At 40.2% G+C, this 27,458-nt stretch overlaps 1 protein-coding gene across 10 annotated transcripts in view; it reads right to left on the bottom strand.

Moving 5' to 3' along the window:
* The window catches only part of EPS15 (epidermal growth factor receptor pathway substrate 15), a 68,892-nt gene that overhangs the window by 30,605 nt on the left and 10,829 nt on the right, over window positions 1–27,458 (bottom strand). For 8 of the 10 annotated variants that reach the window (XM_056355731.1, XM_056355734.1, XM_056355741.1 and 5 more), the window contains exons 1-12: window positions 17,658–17,712; window positions 16,561–16,619; window positions 13,239–13,280; window positions 8,185–8,274; window positions 7,814–7,861; window positions 6,918–7,013; window positions 6,412–6,477; window positions 5,840–5,965; window positions 5,329–5,388; window positions 3,554–3,754; window positions 1,798–1,943; window positions 756–915 (exon numbers count right to left, since the gene is read on the bottom strand). In XM_056355731.1, coding sequence (XP_056211706.1) covers window positions 756–915; window positions 1,798–1,943; window positions 3,554–3,754; window positions 5,329–5,388; window positions 5,840–5,965; window positions 6,412–6,477; window positions 6,918–7,013; window positions 7,814–7,861; window positions 8,185–8,274; window positions 13,239–13,280; window positions 16,561–16,619; window positions 17,658–17,697 — 1,134 coding nt within the window. In that variant the 5' untranslated portion in view covers window positions 17,698–17,712. Of the gene's footprint in view, window positions 1–755; window positions 916–1,797; window positions 1,944–3,553; window positions 3,755–5,328; window positions 5,389–5,839; window positions 5,966–6,411; window positions 6,478–6,917; window positions 7,014–7,813; window positions 7,862–8,184; window positions 8,275–13,238; window positions 13,281–16,560; window positions 16,620–17,657; window positions 17,713–20,480; window positions 20,817–27,458 lie in introns of those variants that run through there. The other 2 variants (XM_056355733.1, XM_056355735.1) reach the window with 2 other exon arrangements.

The following is a 27,458-nucleotide window of genomic DNA, read 5'->3' as shown; positions in this document are numbered from 1 at the left end:
TAAAAAGAAATTAGATATCAGTTACAGAAACTCAAAAGTAGTGCCAAATTTTGAGTTTCACTTTTTCAAGTGCAAATTTTTCATTCTGTTTAAGAAAGTTGTAGTATTAGGTCAATGTTTTGCACAACCAAGAAAAGGTAACTCACATCAGACTTCATGATGTGTAAAACAAGTAAGAATTTGTGATGACCTCTACCCTTCTGATAAATACAACTTGAACTGCTGAGGTACAGTCTACTGCTGGATTAAGAAAGATGGCAATCAACAGACTATGAAGACATTTAAACTATCTGTGAAGCATAAAATGGAGGACCATTTACTTTTAAAACTTTAAATATATAATTCTAAGCTTTATTTAGTTCACCTTGTTTCCAGACTTCTTAAAAAAGATCTATGTAAAAAAGGTAACTGCGGACACATTCAAGGAAAAACATGGAACTTGTGCACACTATTTCAGATGCAAACTAAAAGTTCTTTAGATAGTTAGTAGAAGGGCTTATTCTTTCAAAAATAGAAAATAATGCTTTCTCCACATAAGATCTCTCCGCTTGGTTGGCAGGCATAATAAATGACAGCTTCATTTTGAAACATGGATGGAACAGTTTTTTGTCAATTCTTTGCACCTAAGTCTCATTTGCTTCTTGGTATTATGATAAATTTAAGGTATGCCAGTACTTGAGGTGCTTCTTGCATAGCCTTTGAAATTAACATTCTTTTTTTGAGATTTATACCAAAAATGTCAAACCCATCCTTACCTTCTGTAAGCCGACACCCCTGTCTGAAGGTGGAATCATCTCCGGAGTCAGAGCCTGAGGTGGATCAATGCCCTTCATTAACTTCTGATTAATTAAATAGAAAGCCAAAGCAAACTGTTCCTTTGAAAGCTTTCCACAGTCCTTTGTGTCACAGAGAGCCCTGTACAGAGATACACATGAAATAAATCAAATCCTCATTTCTGCAAGTACAGCCCTCTTTATTGTACTTGCTGTCATTTAAAAATGTGAAAATTGCTAGTGTGTATCTCCTCTTCTAAAAAAAGGCAATATAGCAGCAAGGCATGGTAATAAATAGAAAACATTACTCAAACATACACGGCCACTTTCTTTTGGTAGGCTAAAGGTCCACAGCTGTTACAGTAGGTTCTGATCCACTGAAAGGCAGAATCAGGGCTGTAAGTCATAACACCTGAGTATCTGTAACTGAAGTTGCTTCTACATTAAATAACTTTTCACAGCCAACACAATTTCATCTGCATTTTCCTAAAGCACAAGTTGCAGCAACCATACCTGGGCGGGGTGTCTGTGTTTCTATCAGAGTGCCCTGCAATATCTTACAGTGGGGAAAAAATTAAAAAAAGCAATAGCTGTCACTACTAGCTGTAATAACAGACAAGTTGTCGAATAAGATGGGCCATAAGTCTCAGTCTCATGTGATATTACATAGGTAATTCTCTTCAGCAGTATATGGATAGTATCAGTGTTTAGATACACAGCAACACAAGGATGCATTAAATACACTGGTTTAGCTGAAGTGTAGTATTTGTTTATAACAATCTGTGTTCAGGCACTTTACCTCCTCCCCTAAGACATAAGGCATAGCACAAACCCCCATTTCTGTCCAAAAGCAGAAGTAAATAAGTTACCACTACTTATACAGAGGCCATGCTGTTATATAAAAAAAAAAAACCCACACCGTTCATTTTCCAGAAATGTCAAAATAGCACTTTTCAAGAAAAGTGCTAGGAAGGAGCGAGAACCATGCCATCGTCTAAACAGCTGTCATGGAAAAAAACCCTACCAGATATGTGCAAGAAGAGCAGAAGGCAGTCCTGTCTTCAAGAATAGTTCTCTGGCTTCCACACCTGACACAAATCCATCCATGTCCTTGTCAGTTTTCACAAAGATCTCATCATACTTAATTTTGTCTGCAGGCGATACAACCCACTGAAGGGGGGTGGAGATGGAAGGAGAAAAAGAAAAAAACAAACAAACCAAAACCACAATACTAAGATATAGGCAGTTCTGTTTTCAGATAGCTACTTTCAGAGTTACATAAATTCAAGGACTACAGCACAGATTTAAGAAGTGATATCGGTGCCTCATTCATGAGCAAGTTTTATCCTCCCAGATAGAGACACACAGAGATCCATAAGCAATTCCAAAAGCAGAAGCAAAGTATTTACATCAGTGAAGCACCAAGGCTGGCAGTACTGCTCTACCCCTTTGCCTATCCACTGAAAGTATTTCCCGGAGCCCAGACCTCCTCCCAGCATGGGGCTGTGCCCTCATCACTGTGCTCAGTCACAGCCCTGCTTACTGTCTGGCTCTGTCAATTTTATTCCCCTTACACAGCCAGGGAGCTTTAGCTGGAGGGACTGAAGAACTGCTCAAGCCCTGACTGTTAATTGTTGGCACATTCTAAATTGTAGAATTTACCTCCCATCAAGGTAAACACATGAATTGGTGCCGCTTCTGTTACTTCAGCACTATTTCTAAACACTAAGCTACTTATAAAGATGTTTGAGTTTGAGTGAAAATGGCTTCAAGTGCATGCTTTTGAATGCTAATTAATTTCAGCACACAAGGACATTGAACAGATGAATCCCAAATGGTGCTGTACATAAAGCATACACTGAAACACTCACCCAGAACGGCACTGATTAGTAATACATACAACAAGATTTGCCATCAGTGCGTTGTCAGATGAAAACCTTGGCACCTCCAGAACTAAAATGCCAGTTTCCTACCGATCACTCAAATATGGGTATCCAAATGTCCAAGCAGCATCTTACGCATTAAATACTACAATGCTTACCTTAGACCCCCTTCTCACTTTCTTCTTATTTTGAATAGAACGAGTAAATTAGAAACTACTTGGAAAGACATTTTCTCAGATTCTGGATTCTAAAATGACAAGGATTAAATAAGTTGCTTGGAGGGCCTGGGAGGTGTCAAGCTCAATCATCATATTCAGAACAAACACCAAATCCTGTGTGTTTAGGTGGATATGCCAGACCTTTTGTTTCCTTTTCCTATTGCTTGTGCATCTCTCTAGTTCATTTTCATTAATGTCTTCTTCAAATTGCATGCACACCTGCACATACAACTGTGCATACATGCCTGCCATAATTTTTTTTCATTTATATATACTAATATATATTATTTGTCCTTGTTGAAATCGGTCTTCAGCCAGGAGACATGTTCTGCAGATGTCTACCTGGACTACATTTTAAAATCTGTTTTCTTAATATTTTGACCTCTATGTTTAGCTTGATGCCTTGAAATAATTTATTTTAAGAATACCTTAAAAAATGTTACTAAACAACATCTTTTTTATCCAACTTTTTATATCTGAAGACATCTCGAAAAAGCAGAAGATAACTTTCACACTTCTCCACCTGGTCTTCCCATCAGCTGCCTCAAATGCATCAATGAATCAACAGGGCAAGAAGGAAACTAAAAACCTCTATCAAGACTCTTCATACCAGCAGCTTCCAAAGTACAGCATTAAAAGAGCAGAAATCTCCTCACCCCAAGTAGCTTCAGAACTGTACCTGTGTTAATGGTGTTTTGGCAGCTAAAATGCCTACAGGTGGCAAGGACTGATGAGACTCTTTGGTAGATGCTGAAGATGGAATTAATGGCATTGCTCCTGGAACACTGATAGGTTTTCTCTTGGATGGTGGCACCAAAGCTGCAGGCAAGGACATTGGCACTGGTTCTTTCTCCAAAGCACAGTACACCAGAAACATGGCCTGAACAAGAAAATAAGGTGCGTGGATGTAAATATCCAAGAAATAAATATATATCTATAAATTAAGGAATTAGTTAATGAAGAAATGCTCCGAAGTTATTTCTTACCTTTCTCCTTTACAAGCCCCCTCAACTGAACTGCAGCTCATTGCCTTCTGACCTGTGTTTTTCATTACTACTTTCTTTTGAGGTCCAGTGCTTAACGAAGGAAGTTCAGTATCTTTTAGAACATTGAAATGATTCTCCTAAGCTTGTACCACCACTTGTGAAATTTTGAGAGAACACTTCAAACACTTAATTTTAATGTATTTATGTTTTTCCAGGAATCATTCCACTTAGTGTCTATTCTTTTGTTGAGGTTGTATGTTTTAATGATTTTGACTGTTGTTCAAGCCTCAGAACTGCATCTTATATAAATTTTATAATACTTTATAGATTATAAGTTCATAGCTTAATTTATCTCAAACATTTCCCTAGAACATACCAATACTCTGAAATCAAGGCTGAAAGTTGGAAGAATTACAGCATAAACACAGGAAATCAAATATAGTAATAATTAATTACTAGGATCTTAAAGGAATTGGTTTCAAAAGAAACTGAAGTATATAGGTGCCTGAAGAGGACTAGAAAAATATTCAAAGAAGCAGTTTTTATAATTTTATTCTTTCTCAAAAATATAAGTGACAAAAGAAAAAGGTAAATTAATCACATTTATATTATGAAGGAAAAAAACACGAGGTTTTGATGTTGTCCATAACATCAATTCTTGACAATTACACAGGTATTCCTTATTTTATTTTCATTTTATTTTTAAACCTTGACTCTGAAAGGATGAGCAAAAGTTTAGTTTGTAGAAATTAAGGGCTGGCTTTATTCCCAACTGAGGACAGAAAGGTCACATTACTTTTTCAAGATTCTTGCAATGCAGAATGCAGTTAAGAGATTTTGTTAGCTTTTCCAAACCGTTGAAGTTAGGTTTGGTATTTCTCCATATAAAATGAAATCTTCTCCTCCAGACTGAATGCAGAATTCCTTCCTCTCCAATTGACTTACATGCAAAAACATGCTAAAAGTTTTGAGAAAAAGATGATGCATGCTTACTATCACATTCAAAACTTACAGAGTCTTCAAAAGTAAAAGCCTCCCACTCGCTTCTCACTTGCCATCTCTTGGGGAAAGCAAAACTTATTACGTTATTTCATCAGTCCTACATTAGTAGTGTTAAAATTGCTATGAGCTTTTGAGGAACTTGTACGTAAGTTCTTTAAAACTGGCCTCCTGCAAGCTCTATAAATGCTGAAGTTTAAGGTAAAACTTAATCGGTGAAAACTCGAGCCTCTCATGCGACAGCAGATCACAGGTAAGGGTTTTTAATGGCTCATTTAGCCTAAAGAAAGTTACTGCTGTGTATTGAGAGACATTCAACAAACCAACAGAAACATTAAATAGTACTAAAACTTGACTAAGGTCTCTGGACAAAGGCAATAAATGAACAACAGAAACAGTCAAAAATTAATACACAATGCATCTATTTAAAACCCTTGTCATCAGACTTTCAAAATCCCAAGATACTTACAACTGCAAATTCATCTCGATCCAACATTCCATCGCGGTCAATATCACTCAATTCCCACACCTACCAATAAAAAGCAGAACATGGGGATGTTTGCCTGAACTGCAGCAGTTTCCTATTTAAAACCTCATTAGAAACAAATGTGGGAACAGCCTCCCTCCACCATATCCGAATTTTTATTAAGATGAACAGCATTCGTTTTCAGTAAGCAACATACTTTCATATAAACCATGCAAAAGAAGAGAGATTACCTTGGAGACAGAGTGCACGAAGGGCACCCTGCCCTAAACCAAGTGTTAAAGACTACAAAACTGATACATTGTAGTAAGAGGTGGTCTATCAAAATAAAAAAATAACTTTTCTATTTTTTTACAGTTTAATGTATGGCCACTCTTGAGATAGTATTTAGTAGTTTGGCTCATTACTAAAAAGCATTAATCTGAAAAGGAGGTATTACTGAGTGTAGCACAGTTGTTATTTGTGAATTAACGATTAAGAAGAAAGATATTCTTACTCGTCCTAAGATATCCACTGGCAGTTTTGAGTTAAGGAGTACAGGTTTCACCTTATCACCTGACAACAGTCCATTCACAGGATTTAGGCTGTCAAAAATAGCATCGTACTTGGCCTTGTCTTCCAGCTGCAGGGGCAGAAAAAAAGGTATTACTTATGGGAAGTCACATGCGTAGCCTAAGAAGCAGTAGTTCTTTCAAAAGTATTAACTGGGTTTTTTAAGTTACACTTTAAAATACACACATTGCAGTTCCTGATGTTTAAAAGAAAATATGAAAAATATTTTCTTTCTAAGGCAGCTAGAGACTCATCCAAAACCCAGTGAAATTTACTCTTCAATTATTTTCATGCTTCAAGTAACTATTTTTTTTCCAATTTTGTAAATATGAAGAGGTTTCCCAAGGGTCAAGTGTTCTTTATCAAATTAAGTCTACTAGCCTGTTTACAGAGTTGAAATGAATGGTAATTTATCATACTTTATAGCTACCAGTAGCATTATATTTTTCTCAATCAGATACATGTTTTCTTGCAAAGCACATCAGAGTTCTAGGTAACAGCCTGGTTGTTATTTACCTTAACTGCCCATGGTACATCACTCGATGCTGTTCCGCTGAGTAGCAAAGGACTACTAGTATCAGTCTAAGGAAAAACAGGGGAAAAAACCCAAAAATATTATAAAAACGAGACCTTGCAAAACCACTCCCTTATTTGAGAAGGTGTTCCTTCTCAAAGCCAGAACTGCATTTTAGTCACACATACCTTCATTAAGGATACCAATATTTAGAGTAAGAAATTTAAAATGTTTCTTCCATTAAGGACAACACTAAGAGAATAAATACCATATATATATTTTTATATACATATATATTCCAATTACCCACAATTTTATATTCAAATCCCCACTAGGGCATGTAGCACCTTATTCTCAGCCCACATTGCTTAATTTTCCCCTGTTGTAGGCTCTATTGCCCTACAACATCACGTTCAGAAATGTTTGGCATACCAAACCTTCCTAATTGTTCACTTAAAAGCAGTTCTTATCAATGAGTTGATATGTTCAATTAAAAAAGAAATCTTACAAATCTTGGTGGAGGAACAGGCAAATTAAGACTACTCAGGGAAACATCCAATCCATTCTGTGCACATGCTACAAGTCGTAAAGCCACAAAAAATTCCTACAGGAAAAATGAAATTTTAAAGGATTTATTATATAAAAATACTCAAATTTCAAAATAAATTTCTAGTATTGCTATATATACAAAGGGTTGCAAATGGCTTCAAAAGGGGTCACAAAGTGACAGAAGGCAGCAGCCTTGGAGTTCTTGGAGGAACCGAGTTGATCCCAAAGGTAGCAGTTGATGGAGGGGAGGAAAGAAAGGTACAGCACATGAGAAAAATTAATCAAAAGTAGCATGAAAAGAAATGAAATTGTTTGGTAGATGCTACAAGCTCCTCATTTTCCTACAATGAGGTGAAGCAGTTAGCTCTCCACAGGCCGTTATTGAAGTTACTATACATCAAACCAAACAGCAATGCACATTAGAACTTTCCAGCAGTACCACTGTAGGAATGTACTAAAGTCAAGTCCACCAAAATTAAATAAATAAGAATTTGGAAGATTTTACTAGAATTTTAATTTCTGCATTAAATTTCCTCCAAGATGAATAGGAAAAGTCACCTTTGCAGTAAATACAATACATTAACCCTTAAATTATTTATCACTATATTGTTCCGTACAGCTACACAGCAGCTCATTTTACTACTTGAAGAAAAACTGATGAGGTAGCTGAAGGCTGCTTAGTTTATTGTAGCTTACACAAAGTGCAAAGTACAAGTCTACTACAAATCAGAAAAATGTGAGGAAAAAAAATCAGTTAGAAAAACTGATTTCCTGAACCAGAAATCTTAACTTTTATCTTAATTCAAGGCTTGCTAATGGTTAGAGTAACCTCATACACCATATAAACAATCATACCTGTTTGTTCAGGATACCCTTGCCATCAGTATCAGCTAAGTCCCAAATCTAAAACACAAAAATAATAGACACCAAGTGTTCCACAGCACTGAGAGGAAGCTGGCAAGTTCTCACTCCATTTAACAATGCATTCTTGGATGAAAGTTAAGATCTGAACTTATTTGTGGTGATAAATTTAAATATTGTTTTAATTTCCAGTACAAGCGATATACATAGTAGAACAAGCAAGAAGACTGAAGTCGGAAACTATTGGATATCACAACTGAAAACACGTTAGGAGATGTATCTTGTACTATCACTAAGCATTTTCATTTACACAGGATACTAACTGAAGCAAGAGACAGGATAATTAAATAATTATCATTAAATACCTTTCTAAGTACCAAATCTGTCAATCCAGACTTCTTCAAGAAAACAGCTGCATCAGAAGCTAACACTCTTCCAGCATTAGCAGAATCAACCTGGGAGAAGAAAAAAACCTCACATGACAAACTAGCTTTTGAATTGATGCAATCTCTTTAAATATTTTCTCAAAAAGCCAGCAAAGAACAGTGCTCAAGTTAATGTAGTCACTTTGAGACCAATCTTTCAGACTTTTTTAAAAAAAGAAAAACTCCCTTTCATTTAAAAAATCATGTTATGTTAGAATTAAGATATTTTGAACTAGCTGCTCCAGATTTAGTAGCAATAGGCAGGCTTTGGAAGCTGATATTTTACACTAACACTGCCAAATTTAAGATATATCATGCATATATATCTAAGCATCTTTCACACTCTAATTAATGTTTCACAATGTTCCAGAAAAATACACTATTATCCCCATCTGTCTGTACACAACCAAGACAGAGAGCTAAGAATTTTGCCTAGATGACCCAGTTTGGGGCAGAAGCAAGGAAGGTAACCCAGGTTTCCCAAGTCACAAGCCAGCACCCCGATGCAAGCCTACTCTTATAGGTCATCAATGAAGATTTAGGTTAATTCCACATAAAAACTAAGGAAAAAACCTACTAACATACATGCAAACAATCAAGGTCCACTGCTGTAAGTTTCTCATCATTGACTATGCCTGGATTTCAGGGTCTCCAGTAGAAGTTTCCAAGTACAAAGGCCCAAGAATTTCTCAAGTTATGCTATAGACCAGGAAGCTTGTTCACAGTAGGCCATCACCTGAACCTAATTAGCCTTTTGTAATCAGGGATTTCTTCTTGATGCCCACAAAAAAATCTGACTTGCAAGGACAGAGAAGTCCCAGAGTTTGATTACATTTAATTGTGCAGCTCTGAATGCATTATGTTATGGTCCGAAAAAGAAGGCTTTGCTTGAAGATACCTTTATCACCCTAGAAGAGGGAAATGCTTACTCCCTGAAGTGAAACTTACTGACACAATGAAGAAGCTGCTGATAGTTTTGGCAGAATATCAACCAGCATGCATTTCTCCCTGGATCAATAAGGAGATCGTTAAAATAGATCACTGCTCAAGTTCCTAAGCAAAAACAGTGCCTCGGTTATATCTTCAACTGGAAGAAGCAAGCAGTAAAACTTACATCACCTACATGCGGACAAGGGAAATCGAGAAAAAGCTACGAGTCTGAGAGCCTAAAGCAAAAGGGTGCCTAAAAAGGGCACAGTACAGAGAAGAGGACTAAGGGTATCTTCAGTCAACTCAAACTGTCAGACTTACTACATCAGACAGGTAGCAGTACAGGTGTTCCAAGATTTTGAGATCAGATTATATATTACGATTTATAGATAAAAATTATATCATCCTCAGAAACAGTCTTCCCATCTATGACCAGCTGGGATGCCCTGAAATTATGAAGAATTTGCAACATGATAAACATTTCGAAGGACAGGAAAGAGGTAAGAGAGGTCACTTTCCACACTTCCTGAAGAGCCAGAGAACCAAAACGGAAATTGTACAAATAAATAAGCATGCATGGAAAACCGAAGTACACACACAGGAAGAATAGCTTGATGCTAGCGTTAGATCTCCCAGTACCCCCTTTTCAAGATCAATGCTTTTTGAGCACTTGCCGAACACCGAGTCATCATGGCTGTCTTCAAAATAGCCTAAGAATGCCTCGTGAAAACTAGTGCTTCACACAGAACAAAAAGTTTGGGAATATATAGCAAAATGATGATAATGATGCATTGCATCATTTACAGTCTCATAGCTTTGCATTTAAACAAAGACCACATTCAGTATCTTGTTTGGAATGCAAGACCAACCTCCCAAGTTTACAGGTGCAGCACACACAAGGTGCTCAAAGCAAACAGCTCCCAAAGGCGGGCTTAGAACTAGCTAGTGAGAGACCGTGGAGAATTTATCATTTGGAAAGCATGCGGCAGGAGATGAAGGTTGTCTGATAGACACTTCTTCTAAAAGTGAACAAAAAACTGAAAGCAATCCCAAAGGCATCATTTAATACAAAAGTGAAAATATCTTGTTTTCAGCATAACTAATATGATTTTAATTAGGAGACATTGTTTCCTATAATTGAGGATTCCCTGGTCAGGGCAATAAAATTACAAACACTACAGCCTTGTAGTTAGCCTGCTCCTCATAATTTTAAATTATCTAATTCAGTCCGTATGGGAGAGCTGTTCATATTATAAGCAAAAAGCTGCCAAAACACTGCATCAAATCCCCTTTTCAGTTAGTGGAGTCGAGCTTGCACATTAAGCACAGTCATCTTGGCATCCGCTCAGAAAACCTCCAGCCCGGGACTTCACTACTCTTTCGGGAAAGTCACAAAGCGATACAGTATCAGCTGTGTTTATTTTTTATCTCCCCACCTCCAGCCCAGAGGGAGGTGACTTTAAAGGATTTAAGCAGGAATCTTACTTAATCCGATATGGATACAGGTTCCTTTTGTGCAACTAATTACCTATATTTTAGTAACTTTTTTTTTTAAAGGGCTAATTTAAATTTCTTGACCAATTACAGAGTCTTGTATGCTGGGATGGGGGTACTTGCTAAACATGATAACACTGCAGAAAATTGGCTTATGTTTGACTATTGCACTGAGATCGCTGGCGTTTGTCAGCTACACGCCGACTTGTGATGTGCAAAAAGCAGTTTTCATAGCTGTATTGGCCAACAACTCTCTTGTTGGAAAATGTCATTTGTAGGGCTAGAAATGATTAAAAATTACAAATGTAAATCTGATGTCAGAAGTTAATAGCAAGAAGTACTTCAACTCAGGATTCATCAAGAACGCATCAGCAGCTCAGGCATACTGCTTACCTACTACAATGCATCACATGATTAAGTAATTCCCTACTACCTCATCACACATATTTAAATTTGTCCTTTAATCTCACCCCGTTTTGAAAGAGTCTAGAAAAGGTTAAACACAAAAACTTCTATTTGAAAGAAAAATGTCCCTATTGAAAGGTTAAGATTTCAACTGCATTCCAAATACAAAGCCCAAGACTGATACCCACCCGTTTCACAACACACATTATGCCATATGAATTACTTAAAGACTGTGATAGAACTGGAAGCGTACTAAGCATCAGAGCTATTTCAGGTGATGAACTTTTATTCTCAGGTTGCATGGAACACTCTGAAGTGCTTCTGGTATGAAAAAAACCCAACCCACGCTCTACCAGCACCACAGGACAAAGTAGGAAATGTCTTTCCAACATTTCTATTCTGAAAGTTGACATCTCCTTATCTAAGGGAGGGAAAGAAAAAGTTACCTACTGCAACTGAAAGTCTTTAGACACTACATTTGAAAGCTACTCTTTAGGACAAACACTTGCAGAAAAGAGTTTGGCTGAGCAAGTCAGAAAATGAATCCTCTGAAAAATAAATCCATTGGCACAACTTCACTGACAGTAACATCATGTTTAAGGAATCCCTGTTCCTGTATACTATTGAGACTGCTGGACAACAACTAGTACTCCAGTTTCACTAGGCTATATATTCCAACGAATGCAAGATGCTAAGTGACTTCAGAACCGGTATCGCATTTGTGCTTAAATTCAGTTTCTTTATCCAACTTTTTGCTTAACACTTGAGTGGTAAAGCAATTGCAGTCAGGAGAAAGACAGGCACGTGGCAAAGATGATACATGACAATGATAGTCAGTAGTATTTAGGAAACCTAACATGCAAAAAATATTAATTCCTTGCCTTTTCTTGGGACCTTACAATGATCACCATAATATGGTATTCTCCTAAGGCTTTTAATCCAATGCCTGGAGATAAACACAGTGGATTTGTCCATCAGACTGAAGGAAAACTTTGTGAGGGTGATACTATCTCCCTTCAACCTTCAGAAGCCATCCGAACTTAGATCAAGATAAACTCACTCTTCTTTAGCAATTTCAAATCTGCTACTCTTCTGCAGTGGAGAAAAAGCTGTTAAAGTAAAACAGAAAGCTCAAACTTCAGCATCACAGGCTGATACACTTTAACCACTGTTTCATGTGCTTGATAATGGGACTAACCCTCTAAGCGCAATCCAAAAACAGCGTGGATAGAAATCATGGTCTTTGCTCTTCTCCAGCAGATAAACTTACATTCTAATGTTGACACTCAAAGAAGTTGCTAAATAACAAGGTCATATACACTATATCCTGTCTTAGGACAAACAAACAGGAAAATTACCCGTTGCACAAAGGAAAAAACCCAACTTCCTACAGTCATTTAGTTTACATTTCCTTTAAATTTTCACATTAACTGTGTTTGCACAATAATTTATATTACACGTGATACAAAATATTGCTATTATAGAGTAGTTTAAACAGCTATTTTTCAAAAAAGTTGTATTTATAGGAATTAATACACCTTATTTTTGCTGAGCCTAAATATAAAAGACAGTTGATATATAAAACTTATGTTCTTTTTATTTTGGGGGTTTGTTTATATATTTAGTTAGTTTTTACATTATAAAGTCAAAAGATTTGTATCTCTTGAGTGAAGCTGCAAGAACTGCACACATTCTTTTGGTATTCAGTGGCCTTCCATCCAAATTTCACTCCTCGCAGCATCCTGTAAGAACCTCTGGGGATATGCAGAGACACAAGTCTTACATAACGCTAACTGCATTACAAACACAGGAAATTCAGCTTCACGTGTAAAAAGGAACAAAGAACATAACAATACAGTACTTCACAAGAGTTCACTCCATTCCAAGAGCTAACAGTCTGTTGTAACTCTAAAGTGATGTATGTCATACATACCTGGTAGCTCCCTAGCAAATTAAATAAGTCATCTTACAACCAATATTATATTTATGATTATATAGTTCAGACCCAAGTGTTAGTTGCTATAAAAATATTTTTTAAAGCAGAATAATATTCCTTGAACTTTTATTGTTTACACACTGTTGGCCATGCTGAAGTCTATAGCAAATGAATATTCTTTCTTTTAAATAGAAAACAAAGTTTGTTCTCTCAACAAGAACATACATACCTGTCGATAGAATTTCTCATACAGAGGATTTGCACTTGATAGCTGTAAAAGAGAAAGAGAGATAAAATTAACCCTGAAGATTTCCATTTCAATTCCCCTCTCCCTGGATAAAGAAAGATGTTAAACACTTTAATGGTCTTTAAAGACGCATTAAGCATTTATATAATTCTATTTATTCTGTAACACAATGGGGACTATGACAGCTCTTGATGCTGTAACTTTTGGAAGACTAACTTCTTGTTTTTAAGTCAGTGATACTAACCACTATCAGATTACTATCAGGTCACCAGCTTAGGCAGTAGGAAACAAGAATTCTTAAGCGAGTCCATCTACAGGCAAAAGAAGAAACCTGAAACGGTACAGGCTAGGAAGTACTCTCTAATGAGTACAAAGCCATGTAATTTTATTTTGTTATCCACTGCATAATTCTTTAGAATTCAGAGTCATATGCAACTCGTCTGTACAACTTTCGGGTATTCAAATTAACTCCTGCATTCACAACTAACTCCACAGCAGTGGTACCAAATTAAGAGAGAGTAAAAAATTAACTTTGTTTTTTGTAACTTGAATCCTTGCCAGTGGTAACTTCTACCTGATATTCCACTGCCTCCTACCAGACATTCAGTGCTCACCTAAACTGAGGTGGACAAAGATAAAATAGCTTCTTTGGAAAAGGCCCTTTCTTTATGAATTTGTTTTTAAGCGATTCTTAAAAACTCTAAAAAAAGCCCAAGGCCTGAAACCATGCAAAACCTGGTGTCTTGGCCTACATCAAATACCCTTGCCCAAGAGATTCCCAAGAAGTGGATGGTTAGGGTTACCTCTCTTCCCTGACGTAAAACCAAGCACAAAATCAGATACCATTTTCATGAAGCGCACGTCGCCTAAACCAAAGATTGTGTGCATGACTGGGTGCATTTATGCAGAGGCTAACCCTAGAATTACCACTATGTGTTGCCCTGGCAAGCCCTGCTGGAACAACTGAGCATAATGCAAGTTAATCACACAACACATACTAAAATAAAAAACACAGAGCCACATAACTTTGAATATCACCCAAAACCCAGAATTCTCTCCCTTAAGAGGAATATGATTTTAAACTCCAGGATTTACAGACCTTTGTACAAAGTGAATCCAATAAGGTAGCTTCCTTGGCTTTAAAATTTAGAAATTTACATTGAAATACGGAAACCAACAGTATTCTAAATGTTGTCAATCATACAGTTGTAGAAAACACCTTACTATAGCATGTACACATGGTGACAGCTGAAATGAAACCGCATACATTTTCCTGTAGCAACAGCTAATGCAGTTGCTCTTTTGGCCAAGCTTAGATGTTCACAGATGCTGATTATCGAAGAATATAAAGCACGGAAGTTTGCTAGAAATTAGGGGTTCAGTGTGATACTGCACGGTTTCTGTAGTTGAGCAGAATTATCAGAACACCCTGAAACAGAAATTACCGAGAACAGCTAGAAATAATAGGAAAACCTTCATTTGGACCTTGACATATGCTTGTTCAGCAAGTATGCTGCTCTAGAGACACCCAGTTTCTTCTAAGAGCCACAGGGCATTTCTGATTCTCCACTTGTTTCTTGGGTGAATTTTGGTTGGTTGGTTTTGGCTGGGGTTTTTTGGAGGGAGAGTGACGGTGGGAGGGTCTGGTGATTTTTGTTTTGTTGGTGGGTGGGTGGGTAATGGCTCTCACATAGACAGACATTAAATATTACCTATGCTGGGAAACCATCATCAGTATTCCCTGCAATACCTCCATGCAATACCACAGCTTAAACTTGCTCTGGCTTCGCTCTGGTACCCCAAGATTTTTATTATTTCAGCCATCAACTAAGCAGATGTTTACACATCCCTTAAAATAGCCTGATGAAATATACTCAAGTTTTGCCAGACCTCTGACTACTGTAACACCAATATAACAAACGCTTTCAATCACTTCCCAGCATGCTCCAAAACATACTTTATTTTCTTAGCTAAACCTCAAATGCTGTGCTTACCAACTCAGCTACACTTTGTAGAGCAATCTAGAGGGACAGTTCTAAAGGTTCAAGTGTTTTACTTACTACGTATTACTTCATTATAATGTAAAAATATAGAACACAATCAAATTAAAGCTACAAGCAGAAAACTAGGACAGAGTTGGCCAGCGCATCCGCTACAAGTATCAATTCTTATGCATCATCCTTCTTGCCCAATACCACCCTTTGTTCAGCCAAATGTTTCGTTATTACAGCCAAACTGATCATTGTCACTCCTGGACAGGAAACACTGTGCTTAAGTCCTGCAATGAAAGACCAAATGCAAAACAATCTTTTCATTCAGTACTCAGAGTACAAGCCAGTAATTCTTACTTATTTCATTAGTGTTTCCAATATTCATTTTAAAATCAGTATCATTGCAGTAACTGGAATTTCCTGTGATGCCAAATAAAATAATAGCAGGTAAAAAAGTTCCCCAGACTATTTTACTAGTAACAGACTTGGTTTTCTTTCAAAGTATACCCCACAATAAAACAACAGATACAAATATAATCTAGGATAAGCAAAAAGTACTGCTCAACATCTTTCAAAGTGGTGCTGTAGAATTTACCTGGCAAAATTGTTTTTATGGGACTTGTAACAACCAATTGTAGAGAGTAAACTCAAGTTGTTTTCAATGCAAAAAGGAAGGAGGAAGGGAGAAAAGGTCAGATTCCACAGCATATAAAAATAGAAATACAGTATTAAGATTCCATTTAGAATTTATCACTTCATAAGATTAACGTCTGCTCTAGTAATTACAACCTTTCGTTACAAACCTATGAACTTTAGCATATTAACCTAGGAAATAAAAAACACCTTCAGGGTCACCTGTCTTTTTCATCTTCTGTTGTCAATCAAGCCTTTATATCCCCATGTTTTCATCCCTCTGGCACATGCACATTTAGATGTAACAAGATACTATTCCCAGTCTGTCCACCCCACCCATCCACAACCTTCCTTCTCAGAAAATGGTTTAAAAACAAACAAACATAAAGTTGTCAATTGAGAAAAACAATAACAACTTCCCATTTGAACCCAAATGAGATAGAAGGGGAGAAACAAGCTATTCTATCTTGATTAAAATTCAAAATACTCTATTTTATCATGACTAGCTCTAGGATTCATTTTAAGAGTTTCCAAGCCAAAAGACACAATGTGGTCATAAGCAATCTTCACGTACTCAGACAGGCAAAAAACAGGTAAGTTTAAGGCAAGCAGGTTTTCTTACAATGCCGTTTCCAAACAATAAACAGCTTGTCCCTTTTTCCCCCTACTGAACTTCTCACCTGAAGTGTTTCACAGCAAAGCTTCCTACCACTTCCCATTAGATAACCAAGCATGTCTCCTACAGCACTAGCAAAAGTTAAGGTAAGAAAACATTTACTGTAAATTCATACAAAAATATTACCAAGTACTTCAAAATTCAGCACTTGCATTCCCATTGAAGAGTTGAAAACAAAACTGAACACAAAACCTCTGCCATCATCCCTCTGCGTAGACTGTCACCACGTAATTAAGAGAATGGTTCAATTTAATTTTCAAATCGCTACAGGAAACCTCCATCATCTTCTAATCAGTACTGAACAAAGCCTATATACCATGAAAGAGTAGCTTCACTGCCTTTTTAGATGCAGCTACTCTCTAACATGGTTGATGCAGTATCAATTAAAAAAACAAGCCTAAGTTCTATCTGCTTCAGCAGCAGTCAGCCCCCTCTATACACCAGGTTAAACACACACACACACTCAAGATTTCCTCACCTTTCATGGAGGACAGAAAGAGGAACAACAGATTTCTCACTCCAGTAAAAAGAACAAACTAAGATGTTAATTTTACCATTTTGCTGATCCCTTAAAAAAAAAATATTAAAAAACCAGACATTTGCCAGAGTCCTCACAAGATTTGGTTCTACATTATATATAACATGTATTACCATGACAGTATCATTCATACCGTAAGTATTTGCAACTTATGTATTCCAGTAGGAAGACATCAAATGCGTGCATTGCCAGGATTAACAAGTATCTATCTAGCTTAGCCTCAGTTGTAATATTTGATGCTTCCCTTCAACGACAAAGCACGGTGTTCTGGACTCCGTGACACAACGCTGAAGTTTAAACTGAGACCTGCAGCTAGTTAGGATACAAATTTTACACAACTGTCTTGTTGTGCAGCTATAACTGCTTTAAGACCACTACTACATTTTTCACAAAAAGCATTTCAGGACACCAGGAAAACAAACACAAAAAGTTATTTTCCTATTCTCCTCAAGTATTTCTTTACAGTCCTTCCCCGAACCGTGGGCTTTCCCTTCAATCACATATAGGCAGGTTTTTCAGAATACACAAGTTCAATTTTCAAGAGCAACAATAAGTTATCACACCAGCTTTCAAAAACGCTGTCTTCCCACTCTCAACATGCATTTTCCGCACCTTCAGTTTCCTGTTCTTCCTCCCTAAATGAAATAGGCCAGATAAGCAACCGTCCTTCGAAGGTAAAAAACACAACTCCTCACGTTGGCTTATAGCTTAATTTGAGTTTTCTGACATCAGATGACAATTTGTGAGATAGGAACAGTTCCTTCTCATTGACTTTGCTAGCTTGTTTCCAAACGAAAGGCAACCACAACAAAACATTCCCATGGTTGAAATTTCCTTAGAAGTTCTCTATTAAATTCAGTTATGCTCAGACCATAACACTTGCTGAGCAAATACAAGTGGCAACAAGATGTTGCAGAATGGGTTCAAAATGGGAAATAAAAGATACTTCAGATTATTACTAAACTGGGGGGAGGAGGGGAAGGTTAATCACCTTCAGTTTGCAATGTTCTTTCAAGCATGCATGGTGTAATAAATTTCACTACAGCTACATGGTCCTGAAATATTTGTACTGATCAGTCAACTGAATACAGTTAGCACCAAAAAGTCTCAAATTAGTTAAGCAGTGTTTCGATATTCAAATAAAGGATGTCCAGCCCTCTCAGACACTGCAGCTGCAGAGTCATCTGAAAATACCCTAGTTTCACTTGGAAACACCCTACTTCCTAGCCATATTAAATCACAGTTAAACCAAACAGGGGAAGGGGAAAATAAAACCTGACACAATTGTGAGCTTGACTGCAAGTTAATATGCCTCTTATTCTCTGCATGTAGGTACAACAGAAAGTGCTGATCTCATACTTTTTATTGCTGGTGTTCGTAACTGATCTAACTGCAGCTGGTAACTGTACCCCCACCCCCTACACTGTCTTTTTCACTTCCTCATGCTCATCTGAGCAGATTTAGAACACGTAACTATTTGTTGTAACTTTTCATAACACTGAAATTCCAGAAGTTAGAACCTACAGTGAAGAAATCATCTTTAGGCTGCATGACTTTCTAAGACGGTTCTCACGCAATGCGAGAAGAAAAAAATACACAAAAAATAAATCCCCACACAAACTGTCAACAACAACAGAAATAGCTTCCTCAATTTAACCACTGGTGGAAAGCTGTAGTCACAAAGGCTTAAAGGATACTGGCAATTTTTCTGCTTGTGTCAACATTATCACGTTTGTATTTAGTCCCCCTTCCATGTGACCAAAAAAATGTAAATTCTACAAAGAAAGGATTACACAGCCTGTAAGCAATAATGTCTTGCTGTAGAACACACCAGAGCGGACACTCCTCCCCTCTCCCCAAATAACGAGCCTTTAGACCAACAGAATTAAGGCTGCTGGTCTAGGAATTCTTCTTTTCTCTTCAGTAAGGGGATGTTTTAAACCTTTTTCTTTTGCTTCAACACTGCTGAAAAAAAGAGACACAGAAAAGGCTAACCTAGTATTTTTTAGTATTAAAGCAAGCTTTCACAGAAGGTGCTGTACTTCATAACTATACCTTCAGACCTTTAAAGACACGCTCATTATTTACATTCTCTACATATTTGAAGTTTGTCTTTTCACAGAACTATCCTCCTTCCTTTCCTTGAAACATGATTTTCTCAAAAGTCAACTACGTGAGTGACTGCAAATCAAGCCGCCTTGCTGCCAAATTTTAAGTTTACTTCTACATGATTAAGTGATGCACGTTTATTGACCAGCTTTACTTTCTGTAAACATGACAAATGATGATCAGATGGAAGCATCCCAAGCCAGGAGCCTGTGCACCAACAGGCCTGTCTCCAGCTTGTGGCAGGTAGGAATGCAAGTTTCTCACGTCACCGCTAAATGAAACAAAAAAGTACCAGAAAGTGCAGTTTATGAGCTATGAAATCTCTAGACGCAGCCCTGAAGTATACAAGAACTTGCACGAAGCCATGCTACTACCACCGAGGAAAAAATCCCAGCGGCAAAGGCTTGGCAAAGGGAGATCCCCGAGCACCACAGGTGCCAAGGGGTCTGCAGGTGCTCAGACCCCCGCCCGCAAAGCCCTTCACCATGGGCAGCACGCAGAAACGGCGTCCCCGCACCGCGGGGCCCACAGGGGGACAGGTACGATGACTTCCAAGCCAGACCTTCGGAGTTACGTTTCTGTTCCGACAAGAACCAGGCTCCCCCGGGCCGCCCCTCCGGCAGGCTGCCCGCTCCCCGGCCGCCCCCCGGGCCCGCTGCCGCGCCCCGCACAGGCTCCTCACCGGCCCCCGCCCGCAGCCAGCGCGCCCCTCGCTCCCAGGCCGCCCCCTGCCTCCCCAGCCCGGGGGGCGGCATTTTTGTGGTAATGGTGTCGATTTTTTTTTTAATAGTTGTGTAAACCAGGCGCCCTGTGCTTTTACGGAAGACAAAAGGCCAAGAGCGACTACAACCGCCGCAGCCCGGACCCCCGTGGGCTGCCCACCCGGAGGGCCGCTCCCCGGCGGCGGGGGGGGCCGCGGCCGTGCCCCGCTCAGCGGCACCTGCGGCCGGGCGGGCTCCCTGCGCGGCCAGGGGCTGCCTGCCCGCCCCGCCACCGCGGCGCCCCTGCCCCAGCCGCGCTTCAGCCGCCACCTGACAGCGCCGGTCGGCCGTTAGCGCGGCGGGGCAGGGCTGAGGGGCGGCGGCGGCCACACAAAGCCGCGCCGCCCGGGGGCCCGCCGGGCTGCACCGAGCCGCTCCGCCACCGCCCGGGCCCCGCTGCTGTCCCGAGCACCCCCCGCCCCAGCCCCGGGAGGCGCCGGGCCTCGCAGCCGGCCGGCAGAGGGAGACGAGCGGCGGGCAGGAGCGGGGAGCCCCCGCGCCCGCGGCGGGAGGTACCTGTGTCAGGGAGAGGTGGGCGGCCATGCTGCTTCCATCATGCACCGGCCGGGCCGCAGGAAGGACGCGCCGCGGCCCCGGCACCCGCGGCCCAACTTCGGCAACTTCCCTAGCCGGCCCCGGCCAAAACCCGGCACCGGATCCGCGCCCGCCGACGGCCGGAGCCGGAGCCCGCCCCGCCACGGCGCGCGGCAGCGGGGGCCGCCAGCAAAACCGGGCGCCGGAGCCGGAGCCCGCGCCAGGCAGCTGCAGCAAAAACCCGGAGCCGGAGCCCTCGGCCCGATGCGGCGCCCAACGCTGCCGGCACCTCGCCCTTGTCTGCCCCGCTGTCGGCCCTGCCCCTGCCGGAGGGGCTCGGGGCGTTCCGGGTCAGCCGAGGCACGGGCGGGGGAGGGCCCGACCCGGAGGTGTCAGGGCTGGGCTGGGCTGGGCTGTACGGGGGCTGGGCCGCCCGGGAGGAAGCGGCGGGTGGACCCCTCCGGCTGGGCAGCAGCGAGGGGCAGCCCGGGCTCTGGGCTCTGCCGCTGGCCGCCCCGCTCACAGGGAGCTGCAGGCCTGGGGCGTGCGGCCTGCCCCTGCCAGGCCCTGCCGGCGGGCCCTCGGGAGGGGGACGCAGAAGACAGGCAACGGGCAGCCCTTGCCACAGGAGAAACCCTCAGACAGGACAGGGGGCAAGAGGAGCCAGCTGCAGTGGGAAGCAAATTGTACCGTGTTCTCCTAACACATAACAAACAGTTGTGTACAAACAGGCTGTGAGCAGTACTCGTGCCACCGCTTACTCCTGCTCTTCCTCCCGCTTAGGGCTCCGGCTTGGCCCAGGCAAACCTCCCTGTTCTGCCAGGGAACAGGAGGGCACCGGCGGCTCCTGTACCTGCTCATTCCCACCCACGGGCTGTTCCAGCCGCTCTTCTGAGCATTTTGCACCACCACATCGTCCATGTCACCGTGGGCGCAGGGAAACATGGCTATTTCTTTACTTTACCCCAAGGTGGATTAGGCACAAATTTAAACTTGAAAAACACATTCAGACCAACAAGAGGAAATTACCTGGAGTCATACTTGATTATTGGAAAGGTTTCACAATGCGCTTTGGTGTCTTTCACTGTTTTTAATTTGCTACCACTCTGCATATTTTTGTCTTCAGCTTGGTTTCATGCCTGTGCTAATGCTCACGCCCCACCTCTGCATCCCATCATTCCTCAGCTGGCAGTCATTCTGAGCTGCTATTTCTCATCATCTGTCACGAAACATGTGGGATCGCTCCTTCCCACCTATTCTCTAACAAAGGTTTTATAGAAGCTCTGCTTTACCGACCTGTTTCTCAGTCATTTCAGCAAGAAAAAGAAGATATGGAGGGGAAGAATATAAAAAGAAAACACAATAAATATAAAAATATTCACATACTCATTGTCATGCCTCTATTTCACCTCACACTCATTTCCTACTAAGTAAAATCCCTAGAAAACAGCACAGGCAATTATATTTCTAGGTTGATTTTTTGTCTTCTTTGATTAAAATTGGAATACTATCCCACAATAATTAATACTTGGAAATTAAACCAGAAGATTGTAAAACTATAGCTGTGTCTCCTGGGGACAGCAATATTTGAGTCTGTTAGTATTTGGGAGGTGGTCCCTCAGTAGAGGTTTGAAGGGCCTGGGTTTCTGTTAGCTGCCATGACCTCACGTGGATGCCCTTTGCTCTCCCAGTTGTTTTCTTCTCTCAGTCTCCTCTCCCTGGGCGAGGAGAACAGCTACTGCTTGGTAACGGCCTCTCAGGAGAGAGGCTACGCCCAGGGTGGTGTTTTCTCATTGCAAATAGAAGGAAAATGCAAAACCGGGTAATGGGACCTGGCTCTGGAGTTAGAGGCTTGATGTTGAGAGTTGTTGTGAGCAGGATTTTGTGGGCAGGCTGTCTGACTCAGCAGATGTGTTCTGGCTGCTGCTTCCTTTCCCTCTGCTGGGTATTGATCATCAAGCGTTTCCCATCTGGTCCAGGACTAGACCCACAGCTGCAGCGAGGCTACTGAAATAAGGGTGTTGAGTCAAGGAACACCAGGGACTTGTATAGGTACTCGCCTCTCCCATGAGAGCCCTTCAAACAGGGCAGCCTCACCCGGAGCACGATTAAAGGTCTCATGTTCCCTCTGAGCAGATGGGACCTCTGTCCAGGAGGTACGCTTGCTCTGGCCAAATGACTGCCCCTGCCAGCCTGACCTTCCTGAAGTCTCTGAGTTAAAAAATAAACGCAACAAACCCCACCATTTTGCTTCCTCAAACTGTGAGGTGCACAGCAGTCTGCTGATGCGGAGAGCCTTTTCATACTGCTGTTGAGCTCTCCTAAGCAGCAGCAGCAGCGGACTATGAGTTGCACTTGCTGCTTAGGAACTAGCAGGCAGTGCCAGGAATGTGGTTTATGTACCTTCACACCCTGGCCACGCATATAGCACACCTGGCTCCTCTGAGAGGTGGATGGACTTTCAAAACACACAGTCATCATGCATGACCACTCTGTCCACAGTCAAGAGTGCAAGAGTCACTTACCGTAACCACCGGGGCCTCTGCAAATTAAAATAATAATGACTTCCATTCAGTCAATGCTGGATTGGTGAGGTCATGAGGATCTTTTGCTGTTGTTGAGTATTCTGTGCCTCCCACAGACAAACATTGTCCTGGATGCCTCCAGCCACCTGAGTTAAAACAGCTAGCTCACAGCCTCAGACATCTCTAGGACAATTACAACAGTACTTGCCAGCCAGCTGACAATAAACTGTTACACTGCAGATTTGTATGAATCTAGAATGGCAGTTCTCAGAAGGAAATAGGTATCTGCATCTAAGCTGGAATTGAAATGTCATCACCTGGCATAGGGTCATAAAACTGGACTTCATACTTATTTTCTGTCAAGAGAAGAATTAGGGTTAATAAAATTTACCCTGAAACGGTTGGCAGGCTTGCAAAACAATGCCCTCCAACTACTTTCTTGGCTTAGACATGAGCAGCTCACTAGGGCTTGGCTAGGATGGAGGAGCTCCTGACATCTGGAACTAGGAGGCTTACTAAATGTACCTCTCCCCTTACTTGCTCCTCAGTGGAAACCCTGTTTCTCTGTTTCTCCCATTGCTGATTCCATGAATCTTGCCCTTTTGCATATCTCCTGAACTGAGAATTGTGTAAACGTTGAGGGCATGGTGGGACTGTGTGCTGGGTTTTTGGGAAAGCTTGTTAAGAACTTAAAGAAATTCAAAAGGTCCATGAACTAGGTAAAACAATTTAAATTAACGGTTTCATTTTATACCTTCTCACATTCAGTATGAATTCTCCCACCAGAAATATGTTTATCTGTAATCTGCTCTGTAATAACTGCTATAAGTTGAGCTATTTGTCCTAAGATCCTCTAGTACGGGACACTTCTGATAACAAAAGGACAAGAACAGCATTAGCATGCTATTATTTGTAAGTATAATAGGATTTTCTATTATTCTAAGTACTGACATTTGTCAAATGGGTACCAGATCTCAGTGTTCTTTACTTCGTTAAAAGTACAATGCACAAGGTTAAGCCTACATTGGACAAACAAGTGACTACTTGTCAATCAAAACTTGTCAAATGGCTTGTGAAGAATGGAGCTTGCATCAATGTAGCTACAATGACAACAGCATAACCGTTTTGGTGCAAGTGCCCATTGTAAGGTTCTGTGTAAGTATATAAAGTGACTTGTTCTAGTACAGTTGACTGGGATTTGAAACCTGTGCTGCAGCCAGACAGCGTGGAAAGGCCTTACACAAGTCAGAATCAGATACTAATGACTTCTGTGTTTTATAAATCTCTTATGATCACCAAGTATCTTTGTTAGTAAAGCTAACACCATTTTAATCATATCCACTGGTCTCCCTGGAAATAACATCTTAAGTGTTCATCCCTTCCTTTATCATAGCTTTGTTTACATCGGCACACAGGAAGCCCATTATTTTTTTTTCCAAAACAACACTTTGGCATTTAGTATGACTTGTTCTGCTCGTTCTAGGAAAAGTATTATTACAACCCATGAACGCTTATGAGGCCAACTAGAGGAATGACTCACTTCTGCCTTCTGCATACCTGAACATGAAATGATGTACCCAGCTTTCTGGAATTTCAGTGCAAAACAGATTAGTAACTCCAGTATTACACACACAGAACTAAGGATCTAATTGTCAGAAGGATTAAACCATTTTGAATTTTAGTGAAAAAAAGGAACCATATGCACGAACACACAAAATCCTGGCAAAAAAAGAATTACTAGTCTACAATCAAAGAATGAAATGCAAGGGAACAGGCTCACAGGTAAACAGAGACTGATGTTGCACAGGTTTCAGAAAGCCAAGCAACAGCCGTGCTCCTACTACAAAACAGCGTTTTCCCACATTTAGATTATTGAGAGATCCCTACTGAGAAATGAGGAAGATCATCATACAAAACTTTGATGACCTTTTGGACTGAAGGTACCTTTTATCAGAAATCTCAGAGTACTTTCCAGGACTAGTGACACAAGTTGTTTTAGGAAGTCACAACTGCAGGCATGCCTTTTACTAGAAATACACCCCAGGATATGCTTTATGTGCTCTTTACTAGGATATTAAGGCATGTTTCTTCATCTGAACAGTGGTTTCTGTTCAGATGTTCAGAAATACTTGAATATATCTGAATTTAATTTCTTCAACTGGCAGTCTTATGTCACATAGAAACAAAGTACATTATGCAACAATTGTACCTCTTTGTTTTTGTAAAATGATGTAATTTATATTGCACTTATTCAGAATCCCAAAGGACAAACTGTTTTTGAGCTGTGATAATTAGAAAGAACAATCTTGAATTTTTATGAAGAGATTGGAATGTTACAGTTGATAATAACCTGAATAAGGCTTGAGTAAATCTCTCCAAAACATTTGATGGAAGAGTTGCAAATTTAAAATGCAGCACTACAGACCCATCTATAACATTTTAAAACATACACAATTTATCTTTTCATTAAGACTATTAAGCATATTTTCTCCAACTAGTTTGTACGAGCCAGTTTCACGGGGCTGTACCTCATGCCCCAAAAGAATTAGAGGAAATGTGTATATAAATATATATGTATACACACACACACACACAAAAGGTCATTTTGACATTTTTGTAAACTAGAAAGGTGACACACAGCAGAGTGACATTTTTCACATAGGATTTAATTTTTAATTCAAGATCATAGTTGAAACCCAGAAAAATCTTCAATAGGCACTAATCTGACATGATGTCCAGCTAATATAGCAGTTGGAGATTTAGCTGTTCCTTGTACAGCTTAATATATGTTCTGACAGAAATAGAACAAGCAATTTATACCACTGCTGAAACAGCAACAGTCTTCATTATAAATTAAACACATCAGTATTGTAATGTCTACCTGAAAGGAAGTTGCAGTGAGGTGGATGTTGCTGTCTTCTCCCAGGTAACAAGTGATAAGATAAGAGGAAATGGCCTCAAGTTGCATCAGGGGAGGTTTAGGTTGGATATTAGGAAAAAATTCTTCACAAAAAGGGCTGTCAAGCACTGGAACAGGCTTCCCAGGGATGTGGTGGAGTCACCATCCCTGGAGGTATTTAAAAGACATGTAGATGTGGCACATAGGGACATGGTTTAGTGGTGGACTTGGCATTGCCAGGTTAACGGTTGGACTTCATTTTAAAGGTCTTCTCCAAACTAAACGATTCTATGATTTGACCGAAATGATGGAACTAACATGTTTACGAAGTGGTGGGCAGAAAGGCTTCTACCAACAGTTTCTTCTGTTCCTTTTTTCTTTAGTTATGTTGTCTATACTATAAATCCAGGGAATGCATGGCTCACCTTTCTAAAACAAGTCTATTACATTTTAAGTAAATAGAAAAAATAAAAATAAAAAAGTCTACACACTGAATTCACAGCATTCCCCGAACCTCAAGCTAATTCACTCTGCACTTCACAAAGGTTATTAATTCATTTCAGAATTATAAGACATATGAAGTAATTAGGCAAAAGAGCATGTTATTGACCATTTGAATTTTTTTCTTTTCATGAATTGATTTGTCTTTAAGACAAACTCATGACGATTTATGGCATGATGCCATTTTTATGGCATTACTGTAAATCTTGATACTAGCAAGTGTTTCTCCTTGAGACTTTCCTTTTTCTCAATTTTCTTTCATTTTCATCTAGTCTTAATTACAATCATAACGATGGTTTGGAAATTATGAAAATAAAATAACACTGATGCAATAATGTTGGTCATAAGTCCCAAACCCCAGTAACTTTCCCAAATCACAGTAACTACTACCTACAACCTAGTCTTCAAGGTGAGCAGTGACACTTGTGTGGCACTAACACAGCAAAACACTTAAACCACACATTTAAATTCATCCTTATTCAGGACCCCACAATAGTCACATTTCGTTTTACACTAGTAGTTAAAAACATTCCTAAATTTAAATCATATTCTGCTTGATTTCAGCAATAACCGCTCTCATGTGTGTGAACTACAGTGGGAAGCCCACTGGTGACAGAACAGAGACCGCAGCTGGGTTATGGCACTGTGACTGCCAAAGGTGCTGTGAGGAGCTGAGTGAAAAGCCTTAATAGTGGAAAATCAATTCCATTTGAACAAGTGTTAATGATTTTGCCCTCAGAGTAAACAAGGAAGGATGACATGATTGGACCATGAAAATGGTACTAAAATATGTGTTTTGACACCTTTGTTTCTATGGGGAAGATCACAAATTATAGACAAATCTAGTGAGAAGCAAGAGCAAAGCATTACTTGGGTGCATCTGTATCAGTCCTGTGTGCTGTAAAGGAGACGGCAGGCTGCACTTTGTGAAAGCTATCAGATACCATATTGCAGCATTCTTTCTGCAGACAAGGCATTTGGTGTGAGTCTGTAGGAACTTCTACAGATACTCTTTTTGCGGCACTCCCCCTTTGC

The sequence above is a fragment of the Falco biarmicus genome, chromosome 11, assembly GCF_023638135.1.
Source record: "Falco biarmicus isolate bFalBia1 chromosome 11, bFalBia1.pri, whole genome shotgun sequence".
NCBI lineage: Eukaryota > Metazoa > Chordata > Aves > Falconiformes > Falconidae > Falco > Falco biarmicus.
The sequence above is the reverse complement of the archived record's forward strand: the minus strand, read 5'-3'. Positions and strand labels throughout refer to the sequence as shown.